The following is a 26,891-nucleotide window of genomic DNA, read 5'->3' as shown; positions in this document are numbered from 1 at the left end:
TGGCTGCGAATTTAGAATTGTTTCTTGATATAATAAACGAATTTAGATTTATAGTTAGGCAGGTGTTTGATTAGCCATTATGTTAGGCGGGTTATTTTTATTTGAAGACAAATTCTTTTGAAAACTCTTTCAACTCTCTTCGTTGGTTGTGCATTTTTCATTTGTTGCACTTTCGTTTGTTTCTTCTTCGACCAACGATCGTTGGTCACAAAAGATCTTTATTAATGGAGGATGGTTGGGAATTGGTTAGGACGGGTCTCCATTCGCAGCAACCTCCACGTGATGAGACCTGGATAATGCAATTATTAATTAAAAACTAAATAATATTAACAAATTGGCTGCGATCCGCTTTGCATAGGTCATCATAAATATAGTGCTTCTTCGCTAGGTTAGTTTTGGTTCTCATTGATTCATCAAAGATTCTAGAGTATTGTCAGAGACGAGGTATATGAGTAGATCTTTCACCCAGGTGTATTTTTTCGACCCATTTTTATGGGGTCTCGAAACCCCATTATCATTTTCGTGTCATTCGCAACGTTACCAACAGATTCAGAAATGAATTTTAATCCCTTCCATAGTCAACTCACATGTATTTACGCAAAGCTACAGCTGTTTGCCTATCAATACTAATTCAGTGAATAGTTTCTCAACTGACCACCATCCATGAGAAGAGGACGTTAAAATCACCCCCGAATTTTCAGGTCGGTATGGCAGTCAGATTGGGCCACGAAAGTCCATAAGATGAAAGGTCTACTTGTATGCCTCGTCTGTGAAAAAATCAATGGTCAATAGAACTACTGAAATTGGTAAAGTTATCAAAGGTACACGTTTTAACGTCTGATGATAACAGTTAACTGCGCTACCTACTGTATCGCAGGTAAGAAAACTAATGAAATCAATTATTCAATTGGAATAATACATTATTCTACGTGCTGAAATCGCTTCACTGGAATATACGTTCAAGTAATTACATTTAAATATTTCGAAAACAACTTTGCAAAAAATTGCCAACAATATCTACAAGTAAATTTTTAGAACACGTATGGATAGTAATGTACAATATAATCTGATCTGTTTAGGAACTTAGTACGTTTCATGTAATAGATTATATCAGAAGTCTTTTACTTAAAAAGAAATTCTTAAAATTATTAATTAGAGTATGAGCATCAATAATGTGCGAATATTTTCATTGTACGCAAATATTTTAGTGTGAATTTTTATTTTCACATTTTGATTGTACGAATACTTTTTCCCTCCACTGTATATATACGAAGATGTAGGTGAATAATATATGATGCGATTACACTATATTGTTTTATGAATATCATTTTGTTCACGTTATGAAATATTGAATATATTGATTCATCTTCATTTAAACAAAACATTTTTTTGCACATGCTTATTACAGAATTATCATACGTTTCCAGTTCTTTAACACAGTGACAAGCGTTTCTTTTAACGTAAAAAATCGTACAATCGATACACTTCTTTTTTCAAAATAAGTAGCTTTCTCAATATACATATTTACATTTGAGGCGTCTGAAGATAGTTCGATATTAATTACCATGTAGAGTAATTATAAAACAAAGATTCGGTTTCGTTGCTCGAACGTTCGGGGTTGGCATTAATCGGCGAAAAGAATGTGTATTCAGCGTGCCAGACTTAATCCGAATCAGTTGCAAAACAAAAAAAAAAAAAAGAATGAAGATATCTGTGTCACGTACACGACGAAACTCCCCCGAATCAAAGCGCAACGTTCCAGGGAGTTGGAAGGAGATGTCGCGCAACGAGTATCTTTGCATTGACAATTTACCATCCCTTCTTTCTCACAGAACCGCAGCTCGCACCATCATGTCGATTTCCATCCTCTCCCAGCCCCGTGGACGGGGAGGAAACGACGACGTACAGTTTCATCGACAAATGGCATCGCATCCCTAGCAGCCACCTACGACGTCGGTCTAATCTCGCGGCGCCGGTTGGTCGTTGCGATCCTGGCTCTTTTCTATCGTCGAATGGGCGTGCTGGAAACGCCCATCACCCCTTGCTACATAGATCTGCACCCCTGTGCCGTCTCAGGGGTGGAGTCGACCAATGACACGGTGGTAACGCTCGTCTGACAACGTGGCCTTCGGAGCCGCCCCCGCATTTCCCGTGGCTAACTAGCACTACCCCACTATAGACGCGTCAGCCACTCGGCCAGCAAGTCCGCGGGCCGTCTAGTCGCCCGCTCGAATTCCCCACCTATCCTGCTGTCACCTTCCTCTGACACCCCCTCCTCGTCTATGCCACCCAACACTTCTAGGCCAACGTACCAGCCACACCGACGGAAGCGGTGTACATCGCGCGATAGCCTGACCGAAGCTGCGCGCAGCGATGGCTTCGACCTCAGATTTATCCTGATCCAGAAAATCGGGCTCTTCGAATTCCCGGTACAGTTTCGCGGGCAGAATACGTTCAAATTCTGCAAGTCTTCGGTACACAAACAGCCCCAGCATCGGGGGTGATTCTACGCGAAAAAAAAACAAATGAAATATGAAGAATAGGAATTTCTCGTTTGAGGCAAGTAGAAATAACGAGCAATGGTCAGACGCGTCGGACGAATATTCAAAGTTGATTTCCTCGTCGACCTTCCTCGTCGAGCCTCGAACGAGCAAATCCTATCCTTCATTTTCTATTTGTTTTTTCACGCAGAATCACCCCTTGCACAACATTTACCTGTGGTTCATCGTCCAGATCCAATTCTATCAGTTTCGTAGGGAGAACACGAGGGGATCGACGCCATCGCTAGCCGCACATCGAAGTCACAGCTACGCCGACTCGTGGCCGTTTAGGAAGTTCTGTACGTGTGTTAGGCGTCGCCCACACGACCGAGACCACCCCAGCTGCCCCTCTGCCCCCAACGTCACGTCGAGCGTGCTGAAGAGCGACCCGTGATTCCACGTAGTATGGCCACGGTCAGGAGAGATAGGTAATTCCGACAGCCAGTCGGGCAGCAGCCCCTGTATGTGCGTACGCGGGCGGACAGACGCATCGTGCATACACCTACACGGCCACCAACACGGACACGGTCGCGGGTACGCCCTTCCCGGCCGAGATGAGTAGGTACGCCGAGGCTCGAAGCCACCCCGTCACGGAGAACGCTTCGGGACTTCGCGCGACTCCCTCGGCGTCGTGTCGGAACGACCACCAGCCCCGTTGTCCGTCTGGGGATGCTCGACTTTTGATCAGCCGCGAAGGATGGGCACAGGTCAGTTCGATAAGGCGCGCCTCTTGCTTATACTGCCACCGATACGCAGGGGTGGCGAACCACCCCCTCCTCGGGCACGTGCTCAGTGTACAGTGACCGACGTTTCTTTTCTTTAATTTGCCTCGTTTGTTTGCAGTTCCTTTATCTATTGTTTTTTCCCTCCGATTTTCGTACATCGATTGTGACTCGATCGACCTGTACGCTCCCACGTACATACATACGTCCTCGCGAGTGTGCTCGAACGAATCGCTCGTACGTTGTTCCCCGGGAATTCTTTTTTTCCTTTTTTCGTTTGGTTTTGTGTCGTTGTTCTTTGCGTTTGGTTTTTGAATATTTCAAGGGGATTTTGTTTTACGTTGCTCGCACGCGATCGGATCGAATGTAAATTAGACTATAAAATGTACAACCAATGATCGTTTGTAGCTTTTGTGTAAAATTATACGGGTTTTTTGAAAATAAGCGTTGCGATATTTTTGACACGTTTTGTAAGAGCTTGATAATGGATATGCTTCAGAAATACTGCAAATATGTTTGTGTCTGATATGTGGACGATAGTGAATGTTTGTTTTCGGTTCGTTCTTTCTGAAATAATAGCTCCCCTTCACCATAAAGAATTCGAAGCACGTTCTGTTACTAGAGGCGTACAAAAACTCCACGAGATTAATTTTCATTAAATTTGAATAACTCTGGACATTTGTCTGTTATCTGTGAATACTATATGATCTCGAAGTCTTTAGGAAAAATTAAATTCAACCTATTTGCCTGCCATTGATATTTACAATGATGTGAAACTATCCTGTTCGATGAACTTTACTCATTTGCAAATATTTTCAATGATTGCATTCTTTTACGAACTTTCTCCCGGTCTTTCAAATACTTCAACTGCATAATCACCGTCGTAATCCTAGAATAACCGTGCAATACGATTACTTTTACCTATAGATCTCTCAAACATTCGATAGAAGATAACAAAAGTCAAATTTTTATGTCGTCTTCGACGCGTGCTAGGAAATCGTTCGCTTTGGTTTCGAATCTTAGAAGGACATAACTCTCATTGGCTGTTGAAGCCATTTATACCTAATCGACATATAGGATATAAGACAATAGCGTGCAGGTGTGCGTTCGAACGTCGAAGGAGGTAATCTGTTGGGGTTGAAGTAACTCGTCTGATCGGGTTAGGTTGGTAGGTTTTTGGGTGTGAGAAGAAGGTGGTTGGTTCCCCAGGCCAGAAACGGAAGCTTTGGTTGGCTTAAGCATGGCCGTGTTTTTCTTACCGCGGATCATTAGGGCGATTAGGGTTCCTTCGAAAAGGGAGAGAACAGATTAAAGCTCGAGTTCTTCTTGCAGTCCGCTTCGCTTTCTAAAACGGACGCCTCTTTTCACCAGCTTCTCGCGTTTTTAAGTTCCCTGTGCTCCCTCTGCGGAAATACAGAGTATTCGTAAAGCACCCATCTATTCTCACGATTGAAAGAAAAATTATATAGAATCCATTCATAAAATGATAAAGTGATATTTATCGTCTAATTAAAAGTAGTTTGATATTACATCCATCGGTACCTTTGCACGGTTTAAGACGTTCCTCAGGCTTCTTATACACACCCTGGAGTAGTGGCATAGTTATGTCATCTGCAGTAATTTTTATTTATTTACGTATATTTACCACATTCGTTATCTTTATCAAACAGACGCTAAAAGAGTTAAATCTAGCGATTTAACTAGCCTAGGTCTGTTATTTCGATACGTTTACGTACATAATTGTTGATTAAATATAATTTTTAAAATACATTATTTAATTTAACGCGTTTCTGTTTGGTTAACGTCTGTCAAATAACTCATTGTAATTGCTAAACTTATATATTAGTGGATCTCTTGATCTCTGATGAAGTAAAATTCTTGGTTTACCGTACCATGTAAGAAGAGTATTTATATGGCAAAATGAAATGTTTAACTGTATATTTGAATGTTGTGAGTTTGTTTAGAATAGCTTTAGGATAATCGCGATGAAATTTGTGTAAAAAAGAAAAACTTAAATTTAAATGCTTGTCAAGTATGGAATGAAGTAGTGCTTTCTTTGTTAAGTCAGACACGCAGATAAATCCGTGTCCTACTACTGACGAGGTAATCAACGAATTTGTTTTATTATACTGATTCGTCGTTTCACATTGAAAAATTCTGTAACTTTTGCTGTTATATGTGTATATGGAATATGTTTTGCAAAGAATTCATTTTATTTCATTTTTTGTTACAACGTACTTAACTTTAATTCGATGTATACAGAAAATGTTTAATCACGTACTGATTTATCCTTTTTGTGTCAGACTAAAGGAAATCTAATAGTGCATCGTACTTTTCCTTTTAAAATATTTTTAAACAGAAGTAGCATGTTTCCGTGTCTGACAAGTGCAAGCCATTTCTACTGTAAGTGTTTGCTGCAACACTTTCGTTAATTCTTGTTGCGTAACAAAGCGAAAATTTATTGATTATCGAAGAATAAAAATAATTCGTCTGATTCTAGTGAAAAGTCAATATAAATAATGTTCTGTAATACGATATATATTTTACCACTTTTGGTCAATTGATGCGCTTTCCTTTCCGATTCTACGAGATCTTATTTCAGTGAATACATTTATTTCTGAAAAATCATGTTATTGACGTAAGACATTTTACTTTCGTTTGCCAATTGACCTAACCGTAAAGTCAATTTCTGTTGCAGGAGACAGATTACTTGATATACTGTGTAATGTATGCGGTGATCGTAGCTCCGGAAAACACTACGGCATCTACAGTTGCGACGGTAATTACTAATCTCTTCTATATTTTAATCTTCTTTGAAAATCTTATAATAAATAACAGATTCGTTGATTACAATTCCTTTTCAATTATGATTTCGTTTTTAAAAATATTTTAGTAGACTTTAAGCAACCGGATACCAGATTCAAGACAAACATAATAACACCCACACTTTTTTTATTTCCGAACGCAAGTCTTAGAAACTTTAAACTCTTAACTGGCAAATAAATTGATAGACAGAACTGGTAAACAATTTCACTGACGACGTTGATGCTCAGACGTTACATTTCACAATAATCGTGGAACGCTAGTGGAAAAGAAAATAATTCATTACGGACATTAAATCTACGTTCTTTTTTGCGATTTACCCGACGGTGATAAGATTCATCTTCGCAACTCGAAATAATACAGTAAATTAATTGACAATATTAACTGAATCCTAAGGAAGGGGACACTTGTCTCTTGCGCGTGAAATTTTTTAATTCGAAGCAAACTTGCGCGAAATTAAACCAATATTAAATTCACACGTGACACCAATACAAAGATTTATAAATAATATACGATCGTCGCTTCAGACAGACGCAGAATTTATTTATCGTTTGACAGTGAACACGATCAGCTACAAAACTATTTCTTTCATTCCACTCGAATCACATAATTTTACGTGTTTATTGTCGTTTGCACGAATTGCAAGCAGTCGTTGTTGGTAATTTTTGCAAACGGATTGCACGTCTCGCATTGTTCCGACGCTCTATTTGCATTTCTAGTTTGCGGGTGTATAAATCAACGTGACCGTTCAGCTAATCTCGACAAACTAGTGGCGGCAAGGCAGTTTGAAGTTTGAAATTTGAAATTTGACTCTTTTAAATACGATGGGGCAATATTTCTGGCCGAAATACCACAGTCGTTTTCTCTCTGAATTCACCTAGACAAATTCACATGTTATTATTTACTACTTAAATATAATTAGGCGTGTCGGTCGAACGTTGTCCGCGTATTTTACTACTGATCGTACCTATACAAGAATGTACAAAAGTTTAACGCGAATTTTCACAACGTTACGCACACGATCTCATTGATCCTCAGGTTGCTCAGGATTTTTCAAGAGGAGCATTCACAACAGACGAGAATACATTTGCAAGGAACAGGGTGCTAAGAAAGGGCGCTGCCCCATTGACAAGACGCGTAGGAACCAATGCCGTGCTTGCCGTCTTGCTAAGTGTTTTGCAGCTAACATGAACAGGGACGGTAAGTGATAAAAATTACATAAATTATCGCGCAGAACACTGACCGTCGGAAACAAAGTTGATCAAAGTGCTGATCGTATTTGTCACGATACGCGATCGTGGATCTTAAAACCGAATAACAGCTGGTCGTTACATGCGATCGTATCGTGTCAAGTGTAATCAGATAATTTCTAATGGCGAAACAAATACTAGAAAATCGGGCAGTGGACACTTCGAACGACAGAATAAGATAATCTTACCGTTACGGTCTCATGGATCAAAGGTGTTCGAGCCACAAATACACCGCGAAGAAGTGACTTTAGCTGTTGGTCAGACAAACCCTCTGAGCAAACGTGGGCCTAGCGAAACAGCAATCAAGTTGAAATAGTCTGTTTGTTATTGGTTTCACGAGTGGTCCCTTGAAACGAATATCCAGTTTGTAACACGGAGAAATATTTAAATCTATTTCCATTTTGGACTTTGTCTTCGATTAAATATTCGTACGATCGCATCCTCTATTTCCCCATTTGCCTATTTTTATCAATCTTAACATCAAGAAGGTTTTCAAGATTGAAAAAAGAAATTGTGCTAACTCCCAATTTTTCTTAAGCATTTATTTTGATTATCTTTAACGACTATAGCTAATAGATTCGTCTAAAGTAATTCAGTTCTTCTACGTGTCTATATTAAACGACGGTGTGAGAGACTTCGAGAGAAGCACATCGAATGTGAGGACTTAATAATAATTTTGCAGAATCATGCCACGTTTCGCTTTTCCACGATCTCTCACTTGATCGTAACTTCGTCCCCCTCGACCGTTTCTTGCGATACGCGCAAAAAATAATTAAACGAATGTACTACACGAACGTATTCCAAATGAAAAATACGCGTACTCGTGTTAATAAAAAAGAAATTCGTGAATAAACAAAATAGCGACTGTATTACAAGGAAACTTACGCTCTTAACTTTTCAACAAGCTTGAGAATAAATTCGTATTTACAAAAACTAACATTGCATTTCGCGTACTTGTTACAATCTTCTCTAATCGTCCATAGTCCATAGTACGATAAACCAGTAAACCACATGTCAATTCCTATTCTATTACACGCGTGACATATTGTCAATTCCAACACAATACAGTCGCTTGTTTGTTATACAAACTGAGATATAATAGCAAACGATCGCTATTGGTGACTCTTATACAACATGGACGTAGAAAAAAATATAACGAAGACTCGAGGAAATTATTATACAGTGGGTTTATAAAATAATTTTATTCCAATTATTGTTTCCCGTTCGAATAAAATAAACCGAAAATACAGAAACGTTCAAAAGTGAAATGGTTCGCGTTTTACCACGCGTTTCTCCGCGAAACGCGAACGTCGACCGCGTGCCAAAAACTTTTGATCGGTACCGTACGCGCTCTTCGATAAACGTTGCCAACCATTTCCATTTAATTAATTAATCGCTCGAAAACTCGTAATCTCCTTTCGATGCGGCATTACATTATGTCCCCGATCGCGGCCCGAATAGTAATTAAACGTCTATTTGCTGTAAATTTTATCGTTTTTCTTGTACGGTGCTCCGTAAACATCGTGTTGCCTCCGAAATTACGAACGAACGAATCGCAATTAAACAGTAATGACCGGGCATTATTCGTTTCACCGTTCCGACGACGGGACGCATCGCGTGCAAAGAAATCCCCGTAATGGTACTTTAAAACGAATCGAGGACGGCTCGAAGTTTCCTGTTTTGTTATTGGAACCGTTTCATCGAGGTATCGATTTAGAGTTGTATTTTGCGTGGCACGGCAAATCCGATTTGATATCGAGAAGTACACGACTATATACACGTAATCCCTGGTTTGATATTTCAACCGAATACTCGGGCAAATTTATAAGCGATTCTTGTATCGACTTCGGTATAAAATTAAGCGTCGACAAAATATAACGATAAATCGTATTCGATTTAATCGTGCATTATATACGCGCGAATCGCGAAATTGTTTCTTCGAACACCGCGGCCTTTCTTCTTTACGGTTAAATTTCGTCGGAAGAAAGCATAATTCGTACAGCGTTGTTATTAATATTATTTATCGATTGTAACGTGGATTCCTGGAAACGTATTCTCTTCAAGAATTCTGTTAAACGTCACGCGAGGAACAAATATGGCTACCGACAATCGAAAGTTGTATCGTTCTTGTTGAGAAATAAGAGTATCCAGGTGAAAAGAAAGGCTGGTACGAACGGAGCAGAAGTAAATAACAAGAAGATGAAGAAGAACGAAGAAGAAAGATAAAGAGAGACGAAACATATTCAAAGGAAGGTAGAGAGCAAGGCGGAGCGAGAAGGACGCGAGGCAGAGGTACATATCGAAAGAGAAAAGCAGCCAGGGGCGGACCAGACCGCTCGATGGGGATGAGGGTGCCCAGGGTGTCGGGGGTGCTTAATGCAGGACGGGTGCTCCGGTTCCCAGCGGTTGCTGAGGCTTCAGACGCGAGTAAGAGAGGAGATTCAATTAGTGGCAGAGCTTCCTAACGTTAAGGAGACTCCACACGGGGTGAAGCGTGCTTTCTCCTTCTCGCGTTTGTCGTGTCCCTCTCCCTCTCACGGTCATCATCCACGTAAACGCGCCAGTACATGCTAGTTACGAAACGCTTTCCCCGGTTGCCGCTGCTTTCCCGGAAATTAGCGGTAGTTCGCGAAGATAATCAACGGGGATGAATCCTGCACACGAAGGGGTCGGTTGTACGACGCTGGCTATGGCGGTGGATGAAAGGAACGATGCAGGTAATTTTCAAGGGATGTAATCGTTGGACGGTGCGATAGAAATCGTTAGAAGAATTTTTCGATGATCGTAATTATATTCGATGATGGCCATGGAAGAGCGATGTCTAAACGATACAAATGTAAGGGATGAAGTGAAACTAGTACAGGTTTATGAAAAGAAATGAATAGAAAGAAGAAGAACGAACCATAATTCTTAATTCTTTTTGATTTATCCATTTCGAAGACAATGATCTCTGATATTTGCACTGTTAGGCACTTCTGTATAGCGAGACACCGAATACTCTGCAACACTAAAATTTTGATTTTGGATCAATGTAAACTACACAACCTGCAATCTGTTTCTTGTTCATTTCAAATTCATTTTTCTAGTTAACTTGGTAAATCTTGTCACCTCATACATGAGTTCACGTGACAATGACAGTGTCGATATGTGGATTCATCATTTGAAACATAACGTTTACGAATTATCTTGTACAATTAAGGGGCCAGTTTCGTCATAGTTGAAAGGTTAAGCGTGAAGGTATCGAGTAACGTTGTGAGGAGGCCATAAAGAGTAGGTGACCACTGGGTAAGTGATATATATTATGTACGCGGTGCTTCGCGAAGCGCCGCCGCAGGCACGCAATCACCCACCGCCTGACAACCCGGAGATCTCTAACCCCTCACACCAGCCTGTACCAGCACCCTCCTCGTTCAACGGAAATTCATCCCTCTCTGTGTCATTTGCTCTGCCCGTCTACCTTGCCGCCGAAATGCCTCGCGCGACTCCGAGGCCCCGTATATTTTGCGAAATATGGCGTTAAACGATATCAGAAGATTACCAAGCGGCTTACCGCGTCGGATTTGTAACTTGTAAAGGGAAAGAGAGGATTCAACCGCCAAACGTTTCTTCGAGTCGATGGTTTCCGGGGTACTCGAGGAACTTTTTAGCTCCTTTCCGTCAGGTACCCTCCTAAAACGCGCGAGGTCTTGCGAGGCACGGTCCTTGGCAATTAAAATATTGCGAAACATTAAACGTACATGTCTTTTTTAGCTGTGAAATTCACTTTAAGGGATGGGAATTAATCTTTGGATGTTCGATGCTTTTTATTCGATCGTTTTAATTCGCTAGCCACGCGAGAAATAAAGTTTTTGGGCGAATATTACACCTTCGAAGTGGAATCCGTCGCGTGGTAAATGACTCGTAAATTTTTTAAGCAACTTTAAGCAACGAATAGCCCGTAGGCCAAGTCTTGACTTGTCAAGACGAAATAATGAAACCCTCCGGTACCCCCTGCACGGTCAACATCATTTCCAGTGTACACATTCAAATCGGGCGAGACCTTTCGATCCGCAAACTTCGTCTCGTTTCATGCCCAATCGATCGCGGCTCGCAACTTCGAAGTTTAAATCTCTTTGTTTCCGTTCATAATTCGAAGCCACCCTTTCTGGAAAGTACGAAAGTACTCTGAACCGGAATTAAACCGACGCCGCCCTGTGTTTGCCCCTTTCGCCGGTAGAAAATCGGGATTATTTCCAATACTTCGGCCCCTACCTTCCTATCATTTGCAGAATCGCTTACCGCGACGATGGGGAAGAAAATCATTGAAATCACATTAAACCGCGCCATAACTCTGTTCGATCGAAATTCGAATAATCTGCTGGATAAGATTGTCTGGCTGCCAGTGTCTTATTAACTTCAAAAATACTAGGGAGAAAGCATGTTGACTTTTCAAGAATTCTTAAAAATATGGTACACAGGGATCAACGTAGCGTTCAACCTCCTTTTTCAATTCAAGATGGAAAGATTGCTTAACTGACCTTTTTTTATTAACCCTAGAAATACCAGAGAAGCATGTTGACTCTTCAAAAATTCTTAAAAATATATTATAGTGTATTAATTCCTTTAAAAAATTGAATTTTGGTCAGTTTTTCAACGCCAGGGATCAATGTAGTGTTCAACCCCCCTTTTCCCAATTCAAGATGGAAAGATTGCTCAACTGGCTGTGTCTTATTAATCTTAGAAACATCAGGAGAGCATATCAAGCCTCCAAAAATTCTTAAAAGTATATAATAATATATAAATTCTGTCGAAAATTTGACTTTTGGCCAGCTTCTCAACGCAAGGATCCAACATAGCATTCATCCCCCTTTCTCTCAATCCAAGATGGAAGAATTGCCTGAGTGTCCGTGTCTTATTAACCCTAAAAATACCAGAGGAGCATGTTGACTCTTCATAAATTTTTTAAGATTGTATTTTGGTCAGTTTTCTAACGTCACGGATGATCGTAGTGTTCAACCCCCTTTATCCCAATTCAAGATAGAAAGATTGTTTAACTGTCAGTGTCCTATTAACCCTAGAAATACCAAAGGAGCAATGTTGACTCTTCAAAAATTCTTAAAAATTGAGTTTTGATTAGTTTTCCAACGCCAAGGATCAATGTAGCATTCAACCCCCTTTATTCCAATTCAAGATAGAAAGATTGTTTAACTGTCAGTGTCTTATTAGCCCTAGAAATACCAGAGGAGCAATGTTGACTCTTCAAAAATTCTTAAAAATTGAGTTTTGACTAGTTTTCCAACGCCAGGGATCACCCTGTAGCGTTCAACCCTCTTTTCCATCCACCGAAAAAGAAACTGGCGAGAAGAATCGAGCCTACGGCGTTACGATTTCGGTCAACGCGGTCTCGTAGACCACGGGCACGGCGAGGAAAGATAGACACGGCGAAAACCATAGAACAGGGGCGAGAATGATGGAAGGGGGTTGCGTGGGAGTGGACGGCTGGTAACGCAACGAAGCGAGGCGTGCCGTACACGCGGCCGGCAGCATCAATCCATCCACATAAACGGTAAACTGTAAAGCGGGTCCTGGAAGAGAGATGGGAACAGAGGCATGGAAACGCACGGAGGCAGGCTGACACAGCGGAGAAAAGAGGAAGACAGAACCAGCCCCCGTACGGTCTCCCTCTTGCGGCGGGGCACGATCTGTGTGGACGGAACGAGTCGTTGCGCTAAGCTGGGCTTTGATCGTCACCTGTCATACTAACGCCCGTAGGAGCTGCACCACGGATACGGTTCACATAACTGCGAGAATTACATCTACGAGCTTATGCATCGAGGGGGACGCGTCGTTCCTATTCGCGAGCTGATCGCTTTTAAGAGGAATCCCGCCGATTAATGGCGCTGTTTTGTGCAATTGCAGCTAACCCCCGGGGCAGTTCAAGCTAAGGGTTCGATACGATACGCAAGTTCAGTGGTTCCTACTTTCGAGTGACGATTTTTAATTCTGATAAACTAGATTAGAATGGCAATTACAGCTCGCTGGATGGAAGAAGCAGACTCGTAAACTGGAGGTCATCCTAAGCCTATCAGGCGTTAAATAAAATAAATAAATAATAAACAACGGAATCATCCCCTTGCTTATGTTTGTTTGGATCGAGCGACCCGTCGCTAAGAGGGGTGGAATCGTTGAGGTTTTATATATTTTATATGTTCTACTCGGAAAATTGCAAACAAAATTAATTTAAAGTAAAAATAAAAAATTTATGAAGAGGCAGCGTTGGTCGTTACGTGTACAGCAAATTTTAAAAAGTTTCAAAACAAACGTACACGTGTCCTGGACAAAAGAGTAGGACTATGTCATCTGTAAGTGTCGCGGACTGGTGTCATGACACTTACAAACGATTCACTGTAGTGTGTTTCTTCAATTCTCCTAATTGCTACAGTATTGCAACATCAAAGATACACAAAAGCTTACGAACTGAATTAGTATTAAATTTTACGAGACATCTTGCGAATAGAGCTAACTTATAACTGCCTTTGATTATGTCGAGTATTTACATCTAATATTTTAGGGCTATTATCATTCTGCAAAAGCGCGTTAAAATCGAAGTCGGACATCTCCTGTCCTTCCTTTGTAAGAACCTCAAGGTCAGTTCTGCTAAATGCATAATCCTGTCGGACAATCCATGAAACGGTCATCTCATTTAAACATATGTGACATGTCACATGCGCTCACCCTCCCGTTAATCTCCATAACATACATACCTACTCGCATCGTGAATCGGACTACAATTTCCGGAAGAGACAACGGATCGGGTTCCGCTAACACGAATCGTATCTACGTATTACACTCGAGACGCAGTAATTCTGATTACAGCTCGCCTATTACTTTCTCTCAGTTTTATATTAAAATTGATTACATAGTGAAAGGGGTTTTTCGTTGGAAAGATTTTAGGCCCAAAGCTCACTTTTAACTTTAACTAGGTAATTTCTCATGCTGCTTTTGTACTAAATTATACTTGTGTCTTTACCAAATAAACCTAGACCATAGATGCAAAGGGATCAGACCAAATTACAGCAGTAACAAAATTTTGACTTAAATTTCTTATAGCTTCATTTAACCCTTAAGTGGATTATTGGGGCCGCTGCAGCCCTCCACAAGTTTAAACTAATAATTGTTTATTATATGTCATTAGTTCATTATATTTTGAATGCTTTAAAGGAAAGTTGATTTCCATTTACCAATTTGGTAAAAATCAACATTAAGTCTCTGACAAAAGTCTCTTAGGGGTACCGTTGTAGACTTTGCTCTACTATCGTGTGAAGTAACAAACGTTTCTAATGAAATGACTAATGTACGCACACTGTACCGAATACATAAAATTGGGAGCCCGTTAAACACCCCAGCAAACTTTTCGCTGTGTTGACGAGACGACCTTGCGCCGCAACAGGCGCAGCATTTTCCAGAAGGCAGGAAACAGGTTCATGGGGTCGGTACCCTTTCCAACCCCCGTTCAACTACACACGCGTCCCCGCCAGTGTACACACAGAAGCTCCATATGAATCTCTTTGGAGTGGTAACACGTGTACGGGCGCGTCCTACACGCGAGGCCAACACACGGATCGCGAATTCGACCCCTCCAATCGGCACGGAAAACGTTGATGGCGACGGCGATGGTGGTGAAGGCGTCCGTGGTGGTGATGGTGGCCTCGATGGTGGTGGTAGTCGATGTATCAACCCCACTCACTCGAGGATTAGCCTTCGAGATCGCTGACTGCTGAAATGTTCACAGATCGGTTTACCGTTTAGCAGGATAGAGAGTGTGAGCCCCGTGATCCATGGCCCGTGTGAGCGTCGACCCCACGCACGATCGCGCCCACACACGCTCCAATACACAGTCAAATTTCGTTCCTCTCGTCGTTACGTGCATCCCGTGTCCTCCTCCCCCGGCTATTTCTGTCACTTGTACACTTGCTTCCTTATCCGCTTGGTTTTTTACTGTTCCGCGTTTCGCTCTGTTTTTCGCCATTTTACTTTTGTTAGTTGCTCGCGTGCGCTCGCGATCTCCTTTTTGGACGGCTTAAATCGATTTCCTTCAAGGTTCTCGTTTTCCCTTTAAGAATTTTCCTTCTCAGTTCTGCATCTTTGATTATTTCTTGCCTCGTATTACTGTGTTCCTAATTTAGCGATACATTGAGTGTCGGGATTGCATCTTCAAAATGAAATAAAACACGAACTATTTGAGATATTTCAGGTTTCTTTATTTTAATATAATGTCCACTGTTTCATTAATGACAGCTATAATATTGTTTTTTAGCTCGTGAATCGTTTGTGGTTTATTGACATAAACTTTGCTTTTTAAAAAACCACATAAAAATCCCTCCCCATGATCCCCATGATCCCTCGAAAAAACAGAACTTGAATGTTTATAATAATTTTCAACAATTTGTACGCGTTGTTGCACAGTGCGTGATGACGTGTGTGAAATATAACAAAGAACAATCAAACTGTTTAGCAGTCCCATCTGTTGAAACATGTGACACTCAATTCGGATAACCTTATATATTTTAGCGATTCGAATGGTTCAACCCTTTATTTTTTTTTAATGGTAGATTCTAGAGGGCAAAATAAGACGAAAATCAAGAATACCAATTTGTTGATCGAGACCTCGTTAAAAAGTTATTAACGTTTAAAGTTCCGCCTGTAGAACGGCAATCTGCGAACAGCTGTGGTTCTCACTCAGAAAACTGTAGCGCTGTCGATACGTCAGTAAGTAGAGTTTCTCGTACCGAGTGAGAACCCCTATCGCATGCACGCAGCTGTTCGCAGACTGCCGTTCTACAGGCGGAACTTTAAACGTTAATAACTTTTTAACGAGGCCCCGATCAACAAATCGGTATTCTTGATTTTCGTCTTATTTTGCTCTCTAGAATCTCCCATTAAAATTTTTCCAAAATGGCAACAAATTTCATACAACTTCTACATCGATAAAAAATTATTACATTCGGAGGTGTTTCACCGAATGAAAAGCATCCAGAAAGATCGTGGATCCCAGGCATCCGAATCGAATTTGCCCCAAATCGTTACATAATCTTTTCAAACAACGAGATGCAAAGTACACTTTCTGTTGCTCCTTTTCCTCCGGACGAGCCGCTCGGCCACCGCCACCCCTTATTGGCCACTCGAGTGTCCCTCGTCTCTCTCCGTCGAGCAGGATTTTCCTGCTTCGTCGGTGTCGTGGCCTACGGTCGGGCGTTCTCGCTCTTCCCCGTCGCGAATGACAAAACGCGTAGCCTAACCTGGCCGCGTATCGCGTGTATAGCCCGGACGCCACTCAACTGTGGGAACTCGCATTGTGGACCACACGTGGCACGCGAGTATTACGGTGGCTCGTGGCTTCTGTGTGCACTGGATGTTACCAGGGATGTACGCTCGAGCGAGAGAGACCCACGGGTTAAAGAGAAAAGGAGAGGGCGGATGAAAAGGGAACAGGGCGCGGTCCATTCCAGCGCATGCGATCCTAATCCCCGCGTCCATTCGACGTCCGGATCGCGAGTACGCACGTACTCGAAAATCGTCCCCTTAAGCCCTTTACGCCCGGCGAAAAATTGTTCCGGCGAATTAAGAGGAACCGTATATACACTCGCCACCGGCGGAATCCGCCCGAGACGCGGACATCGGGGATGAAATTGGGGATTTTCGTTCCTCGAAGAGGACCGCCCTTTGTCCGCGGATCCTTGCGCGCCGCTACCTTTTATGGGTCTGCGTAATTTTTGAAAGAACAGCAAGCTGAACCGCGAAACAAAGAACGCGTTTCGTATTGAATTTAACGTTTTTTACGATTCGTTGTCTCGCTTTAATTTTATCCGATTGTTTCCCCGTCTCTTTTAAACGACGAGTAGAAACTGCAATTCCACGAGAAATTACTCGTACCGCGAATCCTGGGATATCGTCGTCGATTCAGAGAATTTTATACAAATAATTTGCGACGAAAACTGAACGATTTATCAGCCTTGGTGTATTGCAGCTATAATATAAATGAAACGTGGCAAAGCATAAATATAAATTATATACGAGGAAAATGGATATGCAAAAGCATCTTTTTATTATCCGCAGGGAATTATTTATCAAGTTTCGCGGCGTGAACCTTTTCTCGAGTGATTTTCGATTCGAAATATGCATCTTAAAATTCGACGACGCACAGTGTTCGAAAACGACGATTTAGAGGCGAAAAAGTCTAATTTTTTACCATCTTCAATCATTTTACTTCGGGTGTTATTAAGTTTGTAAATCCTTGAGGATCTTCATTTGAAATATTATTTATCCTTAAAAATTGTTTAAATAGATTAATTTTTCTTGGAAATCTGTTTCTGCAGTTCATATTTTTCCTTCTAGAAAGTAATGATATTTTGTACTTTATGAATCTCGCACAGGAAGGTACACACTTTATTTTGGAATAAAAACAATTGATCAAAATTTATTATTATTTTAAATGCAGGTAATCAAAAAGAATCAATTTCAGTATGCAGTTATCGTAAGTTTTTGGAATAGTTATCAGATTGATACTTTGGTTTCTCTGAAAATCAGCTGCTACTTTTTTAATAATATAACTTTAAAGTTAACGAATCCTATTCTTATTATTCCCATTTTCTTCATTATTTACATACATTATATAATTCAAAATGTTATGATTTTTCTTTAATTTAATTTTTATTTAACATAAAATGATATAAAAATTATTAAGCAAAATTAATTAATGTTAACAGTGTTAATAATCGTTCGTAAACTTGTTTTTAAGGATTGATGCATTTCTAAAATGAAATATAATATTTCTCGTCTAAATCGTCACAAAACAGGAAGACGTCGAATTAAATTTTTCCAACGATACTCTTCCTTTGATGTTATCGCGAGGTTCCTTTAAGGTACATCCGATTTCGCTTCACGAGACCGAGAACTGCTGCGTTGGAAATCTTCTGTATTTTATTAACGACGCGTATCGAACGTTTGCGAAACATCGAACGACGCAGTATTTTACGTATTATTTAAACGTTCTTCGAATGTTCATCGGTTTCCACAAGTTATTGTTCGTTTTAAAGACCGATAAAAACCGCGCTCGCGGGGGAGAGAAAGAAAACACACCGAAAGCTTTTAAAAATGAATTTCCACATTCTAATATCTCGACTGCGTGCACGATGCGAGGAAGTTTGCTTACAGAGTAAACAAGCACGCACCGTTCGCTGTTTTTTTCCTCCAGCAGGATATACTCCCGGTGAAAAAACAGTTATTACACTCGGAAAATAATAATATTTGTACCTGTTTCGATGCACGGCCAATTTAGTTGATAAACCAAACAGACCCGTAGCGAATTCCCCTCGCCTTACTTTTCGAGCTGATTGCATCCGGGCGTTATCGTATTGTGCGCGTACGAAACGCTCTATTCCTTCCTAATGAACGTTCGAAAATTTTACAAGGGCGAACGCGAGCATAATTTACGCGATAATAGCATGTTCAAAGATATTTGACCCGATATCAGTATCGAGGAGTCTGCCATCGAATCGACTCAAACTACTTCCGGGAACGGTTAATTCTACAGAGCTCGCCGTAGCACTGATCCCGTAATCGCTTTAATCAACGGGTTCGAGATTCGCCGGGTGACTTTAAACGAGACCGACCATCGAGCATTAATTACTCTGAAAACACGAAACGAGCGCTCCCCGTCGAGCTCTAACCTCTTTCTGGGCGTCGTTTCCGCACGCGATACCGTCGTCAAAGGCTCGCGAAGAGGGATCCTTACGCCGCCAATGCCGGAGAGAGGCCGGATAAAGCGCAGATATTGCGACGCCAGTGCGAACGTGGGAATCCACGGCTGCTATCCGCTCAGCCTCATTAATGATGATGTGCTTGCCACCCAGTTGCAGTTCCATTCTCTTTCTCTCTCTCTCCCTCTGACCCCTGGCAACGTACATCCACACACCCTCTACATATTTCAACGTGTATGGCCCTGTCTTCGTCTGCGTTCTCGCGATGTCTTGTCGACGAGACCCCCCATGGAAGCTGACGCCCGGCCAGCCACCGCACGGCTCACCCTCTCGCGTTTCTCCACCCGGTGAATTCAACACCACCCTTCGGCCTCCTCGACCTACCTTGCCGCCCGTTCCGCCCCGCCAACGGGAAAAATACAGCTCGTACATCTCGAACCAGGCCGTTCCACCCCCCCCGAACTCAATTCCGCGCAGGTTGCCCCGGACTTTTTCGCTCCCACCGTTAAGTTCTCGGACGATATTAATAGGAAAACGCCCGGCCGCGGGGCTATTAAGGGATGATTTGTGATTCCCGATCGTCCCGGCTGAATTGGTCGCCTCCAAGGCGGAGGGTAACGGCTTGATCGCGTCGTTTCTCGCGCAAATGAGGCGAACCAGTGGCTCCGAGACGCCGAGTAACTTGATTTTCAAGACTTTTCAATGGGAGGACGAAAGTGGGGATGAAACGCGAGAGGAAAGCGTAGTTGCGCCTGTATCGAATACGTTTATAAGGAAATACTGTGTATACAGGGAACAATTTTAATGGGAGATTCTAGAGGACAGAATAAGACGAATATCAAGAATATCAATTTCTTGATCGAGGCTTCGTTAAAAATTAAAAAATTTTAAATCAAACGGAAAAATTATTTTCGGCTGCGGGGGTTAATTATAATCATTTTTGGTGAATAGACTTAGCCCCGAAATCCTAGGTACTTCCGAGAAAAAAATTCGAGTAGGTGCCTAAATTTTTCGAAGAAAAAAAATTTATTCAAATCGTTCTGGAAATATTATTTTTAGTTGCAGGGGTTAATTACAATCATTTTTGGTCAATACACATACCCCCGAAATCCTACGCATTCTCGAGAAAAAAATTCCTTACCGAAAATCGAATGTCTGACCACACATTGATATGTTTCCCTGAAATTTCATGCGTATCTTTAAAACGTCATAACTTCTGAACGGATTGAAGAATTTTCATGTTTCAAAATTCAAACAACGCGTATTTTAGCGAAGATTATGTAGAAAATCTAACAATATTGAAAAAGTTGTTCCTTGACACCGTAAAATGAAAAAAACCCCATAAAACTGGCCCAATTTTCAAACAGCCATAACTCCTACAATAGCGAATATATTTCAATGAAACTTTTTTCTGAAGTAGAGTCCATGAATACCTACAAAAAAGTATTAGACATCTTTTCAGTAGAGCGTCAAACAAATTTATTAAAAATGAAAAACAAATTTTTAAGAAAAATCGATAGGGGTTAGGTGTTGAAATTTTTCGGCGAAAAAAAAAATGTCAAATCGTTCTGAAAAAATTATTTTCGGTTGCGGGGGTCAATTGCAATCATTTTTAGTGAATACACATACCCCCGAAATCCTACGTACTTTCGAGAAAAAAATTCTTTACCGAAAATATACTGTATGAACGGAATTGTTTCTATAACTTTTTAACGAAGTCTCAATTAACAAATTAGTATCCTTGATTTTCGTCTTATTTTGGCCTCTAGAATCCCCCAATAAAATTTTTTCCAGGTTTGACGTTTAGCAAAACGTCAGGAAATATTCAGATATAAAGTAATGTATTTGTCTTCGAACGATATTTTTGTAAACTCGCCGATCGTGTCAGGCCTTTAATTTTTTTGTTGACGCTTAATTTAGACCTAATTACGAGTTGTATATTCAGGAGGATCGACAACCCTCGAATTCAATCCCGCACGAGCTTCTTTTCTTCCCCTATTAAGCACTGGGGGTGGCATCAATAGAGCCACTGAAGATGGTACTCCGCCATTAAGAGATCATTCCTGATTATATCGCGAAAAGTATCTCGAGTATCGACTATTACTGTTATGTACAAGTGCTCGTAAAAATGGAATTTTACATTATTCGTATACAGGGTGAGGCACGAACTAGTCCCCACGATTTTTCAGTCCCTTTCCATAGTCTGACAAAAAAATGTTCCCTATCGAAGTTATTCAGTATTTAACCGACAAGAAATTACATTTGTATATAATATTTCTTAGTCGTTTATTTTAGGATTCACTTTGAAAAGAAAGCTCGGAATTTACACGTTATTACAGATCGTCAAAATGGTGCACCCTTCTAAGCTGTGTCACTATTTAAACCAGATTAAGAATGAAAAATTTTGCAATAATTACCGTTAATATAAAGATAATATAAATTCGTCATGACTGATGTTTAGCAGTGCAACATGAACGTGGCCCGAGGAAACCAAAGCCTCATTCGATGCACTCGGACAAACAATCGCCGATTGGATCACCGATACACAACGATCGATTAAGATCTAGCTCCAGCTATATTCTGTCGCCTCATAGGTGGGTAACGTTCGTGTTAGAAACTGTATTTGACTAAAAAGACACCTAGAAACACGCTCTCCCATAACAATGCCTTAAGAATATTCTTTCAAACGAAGGTTCCAAGTTCTGGGCAAATTGTTTTTTGTTAATGTTGGATGTTTATTTCGATCTCTGGTTCGTAACTTCGAGGATTAATGAAATCGTAATGACAGTAGGAGGTTTCGGTGCGACCAGAGGTTTACGCCTTATCCAAGACCAGTGGGTCTGGTGCAGAAACCACCGGAGGACTCTCAATCCCCTGTACCGCTGGCTCTGTCGCATTCTCCTTCGACCACGACCCTCTATTCGGCACACCCAACCGTCGCCCTGGCACCGCAACCATCCCTTCTTCAGATACTAATGTCCGCCGAGAAGTGTCAGGTAAGTAATTCAGCTCAATTTACTCGACCCAGTGTTTCCCCTTTGCAAACTTTATAACGGCGACCCAGCAAACCCACTTTCCACACAATGGACCGAAACCGAGCGATCCCCCGGACGATCTCGTCGCATTTCCCGTTTCCGTTTGCGGCCAGCTTCCGGCCAAATTACGGCGACAGCGGGCGAAACGAATTTTTAATCGAATCGCTTATTCATTTCGTCGAACAACGAAGCTGTTCTCGATATCATTGCGTGCAGTTCACCGATACCAGAATTTGTCAAAATGCGATCAAGCTCCCGATCAACGATTGTAATTAACGAGTAATTAATAATCATGACTAACAGGAATCAATTCGAACGCAATCATCGGACACGATTAACTTACTAATCGTAAACGTAAAATGAAACGATTACACTTTTTAATTATAACCGATTTAACGAGTTAATGAGATTTTCTAAAAACAATGCGAGACACATTTTTCCGCGATAGGGCAGACCTTCGAATCGCAAATTCCTGTCGGCGCTCGATCTGGTTTGCGAAAGCACGCGTCGAACGCAGTTACACATTAATTCCCAAATCTCTACACGCTTTTGCAATTTTTGTACGCCCCCTCGGAAGTAAAAACTATTTTTCAATTTCCCATTTACAAGGAACTCGCATGGAATGCACGACTACAACCGGAATCCGAATATTCCCTGGAGCAAACAGAAACCAGTCACAATTCGACGGGGACATTACAAAATCTTACTCCTATTCGGGAACTGTTACAGGTAACGCAAACTGTATAAAACATTTAGAAAAATTTCACGATCCGTCTAGCGATCAAATATTTACGTGGGATGGGATATGGTTCAGAGAGTATTCGAATTACTACTAAACTAAAATAGAAACGACGAGAGCACGATACTTTATCGATACTTTTTCATTCAAACGATACACACTCATGCGTACGAACACTATTATACAAGGTGTTCGGCCAACCCTGGTAAAAATTTTAATAGAAGATTCTGGAGGCCAAAATAGGACGAAAATCAAGAATACCAATTTGTTGATCGAAGCTTCGTTAAAAAGTTATTAACGTTTAAAGTTCCGTCCGTACTGAATTTTTTTCTCGAAAGTGGGTAGGATTTCGGGGGTATATATAATGACCAAAAATGATTGTAATTGACCCCTGCAACTGAAAATAATTTTTCTAAAACGATTTGAAACTTTTCAATTTCGCCGAAAAATTTAGGCACCTACCCCCTATCGATTTTTCTTAAAAATTCGTTTTTGATTTTTGGTAATTTTGTTTGACGTCCTACAGAAAAGTTGTCTAACACTTTTTTGTAGGTACCCATGAGCTCTGCTTCAAAAAAAAGTTTCATTGAAATATATTCACAATTGTAGGAGTTATGGCTGTTTGAAAATTGGACCATTTTTATAGGGTTTTTCTCATTTTGCCGAGTCGAGGACCAACTTTTCGAATATTTTTACGATTTGTACATATTCTCCATCAAAATACGCGTAGTTTGCTTTTTTAAACATTAAAATCGTCCAATCCGTTCAGAAGTTATGACGTTTTAAAGATTCGCATGAAAATTCGGGCAGACATTTCTGGCCAGAAGTTATATTTTCGGTAAGGAATTTTTTTCTCGAAATTGAATAGGATTTCGGAGGTATATGTATTCACCAAAAATGATTGTAATTAGCCCCCGCAACCAAATATAATTTTTCCAGAATGATTTGAAATTTTTGAATTTGATTATTAATAACTTTTTAGTAAAGCCTCATTCAAGAAATTGATATTCTTGATTTTCGTCTTATTTTGGCCTCTAGAATCTCCCATTAAAATTTTTCCCAGCGAACACCCTGTATATTCACGCACCAACATTCATTGAAACAATACCTTTCATGTTTAAATTTTGTCCACAAGTAATGAATACAAATTTAAAATTAATTCGTAAACTGACTTGTAGTTATCTTCAGCTTCTGATAGTACATAAGTAGTTACATAATTTGACCAAAATATTTAAGAATTTAAGAAGAAACGAAGTAATTTCCGTGATAGAAACCAGTATATTGCGTCTGTATTTGATTGGAAATTTAAAAATAAGAACATTGGAACGATATCGCGCGAAGAAGAAAATTCGTTTGCACGTTTCAGGAAACAACCGCTCGACTATTGTTCATGGCCGTAAAGTGGGTTCGATCTTTGCCACCTTTCCTGGCGCTTCCAAAGAATGATCAATTATTATTACTGGAAAGATCCTGGACGCAACTATTCCTCCTGCATCTCGCCCAGTGGTTCATATCCTGGACTGATATCAGGTTTCTGGAGAACGAGCAAATACGAGGAAGATTACCAAAAGACGAGGCCTCCACGAATCAAGATTTCATTACCATTCAGGTGATCCTAAGTGTCTGCTATAATTTAAACGAAACACTTGAAACAATTCTATTATAAATTCACGTCTAATTATTTAAGATCAACGAAAGCTGATTCAAAGAACACAGAAGTCACTTCACTGTACCGTGTGTGTCTGTTTCAGTCCATAATATGCCGTTTTAGACAACTCACGCCCGACGTCGGCGAATGTGGATGCATGAAAGCAGTTGCGCTCTTCACTCCAGGTGATTTCTAATGAACATTTTGCAAACAAAATTATCGAATCCTCTCATAGAAGAAGCATCAAAATCATTGCAATACTATTATCACCAGTCAAAACGGAGTAAACGATCTCCAATGATTTCTTTTTAAAACGTTCCTGCAAAAGACTCTTCTACCACTGGTGATCCTCAACCGTCGATACTATTTAGATAATAATTGCTATACTTTATTACTGGTTATTTCCGTTATTAGTCGCCTGTCTTTTTTAGTCAACCTAGGGATGGCAATTAGGAGTCGCGCCACTGTTTTCGATTCCAAACGACACGAATGAAATTTGTTCGCAGAAACGGAGGGTCTGCAGGCCATCGAGTCGGTCAGAATGTTGCAAGACCAGGCCCAATGCATTTTAGGGGATTACGCGACCTCCCATTATCTACAGCAACCGGGTAGAAGCGGGACGCTAATGTATCTGGTCGGTTACATGAAATCCGTCTCTTCGAAGACGGTCGAGCGTTTGTTTTTCCACGAGACTATAGGCGAGATTCCCATATCTCGTTTGCTGGTCGACATGTATCAGATGTGAGGAGCCACGGGAACCGAGGCTCTCAAAATGGCGAGAGTTGCTCCGTCGAATTCCTCGCGGCATTCCGTAAACTCTTCCGATTCCTGAAGTCAGGCTCCAGAGGGAATAGGAAAAGTTTTTTTTTTCGGAATCTGTAGCTGAAGACTGTAACTATAGGCGTATGAACAGATTATTGATCTCTTCGCGATCGACGCATTTTCGTGGTTCTCACGGTCCCTTTAGACTACGCTGAGTTGCGCCATTCCAACGATATTGCTTTTTAGCCATTGCACGTCGATCGTTCGTGTTTGATTAAAGAACGTCGATGCTTTATTAGCGATATTATTTGCAGCAGCGTGCCGTGTAAATTACTTTCCAGAAATGTGAAAATCACTGCCACGACACCGGTCGGCTGTAAGACGTTATTTAGTTGAACGAAGTCGTGTGCAAGCAATGTTTGTAAAATACTTTTAAATGATCTATCGTTTAATCCCTTTGTATTGTCAGAGAACGCTGTTTATTGCGGATATTATTCATATCAAAGTATTGTAATATCATTTTTTTTTTTTTTTACTTGTATAGTTCGTTTTGTAAATACATATATTTGGGGAAATGTGTCTTTGCTGGCAAATCGAAGCAGAGAAATAGGGAGAAGAAACAAACGTTATTTAATACAGATTATATCGAAGAAGTATTTAAGATTATGTTCGTTACGTTGCGTAATTTTCTAAGCATTTTATTTCCAAGTTTACCGCGTTTGAGCAAATTTTACGATCGATGAAAACCCCGGAATTATACACGGTAAAATCTGTATACTTTCTACGAAAACGTAGTTTATATCAAGGTAAAAGTATAATTGTAATTTTAGTAATTAATCAGTAATTCAGTTCTATTTATTCGTAAGTATTTGAAGAATCGGAATTTAATTGACGATTCTGAGTAATATCAATCGATTGTCTTATTTTAAATTCGATATTTTAGTCTTAAAATATCTAAATGTATTACAAGCGTACAATAGAATATTACCTATCTGCATCAATATCTCACCTACATATCAATGTGATCATTTCCTCTTTCTTTTCTAGATAACATTATTTAGATGTTATAAATTGTAATTTAACAATTACACCTTGTATTATAATCTCTGCTAAATAACAGCGTTTAATTATTTCAGAGTTATCTATTATACGTATAATTTTATTTAAGAACAACTAATTACAATTAGTCAATTTGTATAATATGTATTATTGATTTGTAGTATTTGTTATTATATTCGTTTACGATCCTCAGACATAAATGTATTTGTTATAAATGAACAGATTTTTTGTTTTGTAGAATAGACACTGTGTTATACACTGTTAGCGAAGAAATGATTTATACGAATCCGTGAAAACGACGGATAAACAAAACAAAGTTGTAAAAAGCAGTGTGTATGTAATTACAATTAATATTACTGGTGCTTTCCTTATTTAATCCCTCGTCGGTGTACAAAATTGACATTTCATTCATTAAATTAGTTTTTAAACGATGCAGCTCTTGTCATAACTATCATCTCCAATATATGTAAGGTGTGTATAATAGTATAGAATAATATTTTAAGATATTGTTAAACTGTTATTGTAATAAAATGAAAGGCAAAACGTTTAACATCGTAGTTCCAACAGAGCAACTA

General features: G+C 40.3%; 1 protein-coding gene across 1 annotated transcript; it reads left to right on the top strand.

The window, feature by feature from the left end:
• The first annotated feature begins 3,151 nt into the window (after positions 1-3,151).
• Positions 3,152-25,240, top strand: LOC143345415 (nuclear receptor subfamily 2 group E member 1). The gene is made up of 9 exons (XM_076772513.1): positions 3,152-3,247; positions 5,961-6,041; positions 7,124-7,285; positions 21,535-21,667; positions 21,865-22,069; positions 22,718-22,837; positions 24,214-24,456; positions 24,599-24,680; positions 25,002-25,240. The coding sequence occupies exons 1-9, from the start codon at positions 3,238-3,240 to the stop codon at positions 25,238-25,240; spliced, it is 1,275 nt and encodes a 424-aa protein (XP_076628628.1). The 5' UTR covers positions 3,152-3,237.
• Positions 25,241-26,891: the final 1,651 nt, after the last annotated feature.

Source organism: Colletes latitarsis, chromosome 9 (assembly GCF_051014445.1).
Source record: "Colletes latitarsis isolate SP2378_abdomen chromosome 9, iyColLati1, whole genome shotgun sequence".
Classification (NCBI taxonomy): Eukaryota; Metazoa; Arthropoda; class Insecta; order Hymenoptera; family Colletidae; genus Colletes; species Colletes latitarsis.
The sequence above is the reverse complement of the archived record's forward strand: the minus strand, read 5'-3'. Positions and strand labels throughout refer to the sequence as shown.

What these genes read in the sequence shown, in the direction of transcription:
- LOC143345415 (XM_076772513.1), top strand. An exon ending in CTATTCGGGAACTGTTACAG is followed by an intron (nt 22,838 to 24,213) that starts GTAACGCAAACT and finishes TGCACGTTTCAG; the next exon opens with GAAACAACCGCTCGACTATT. An exon ending in AGTTGCGCTCTTCACTCCAG is followed by an intron (nt 24,681 to 25,001) that starts GTGATTTCTAAT and finishes ATTTGTTCGCAG; the next exon opens with AAACGGAGGGTCTGCAGGCC.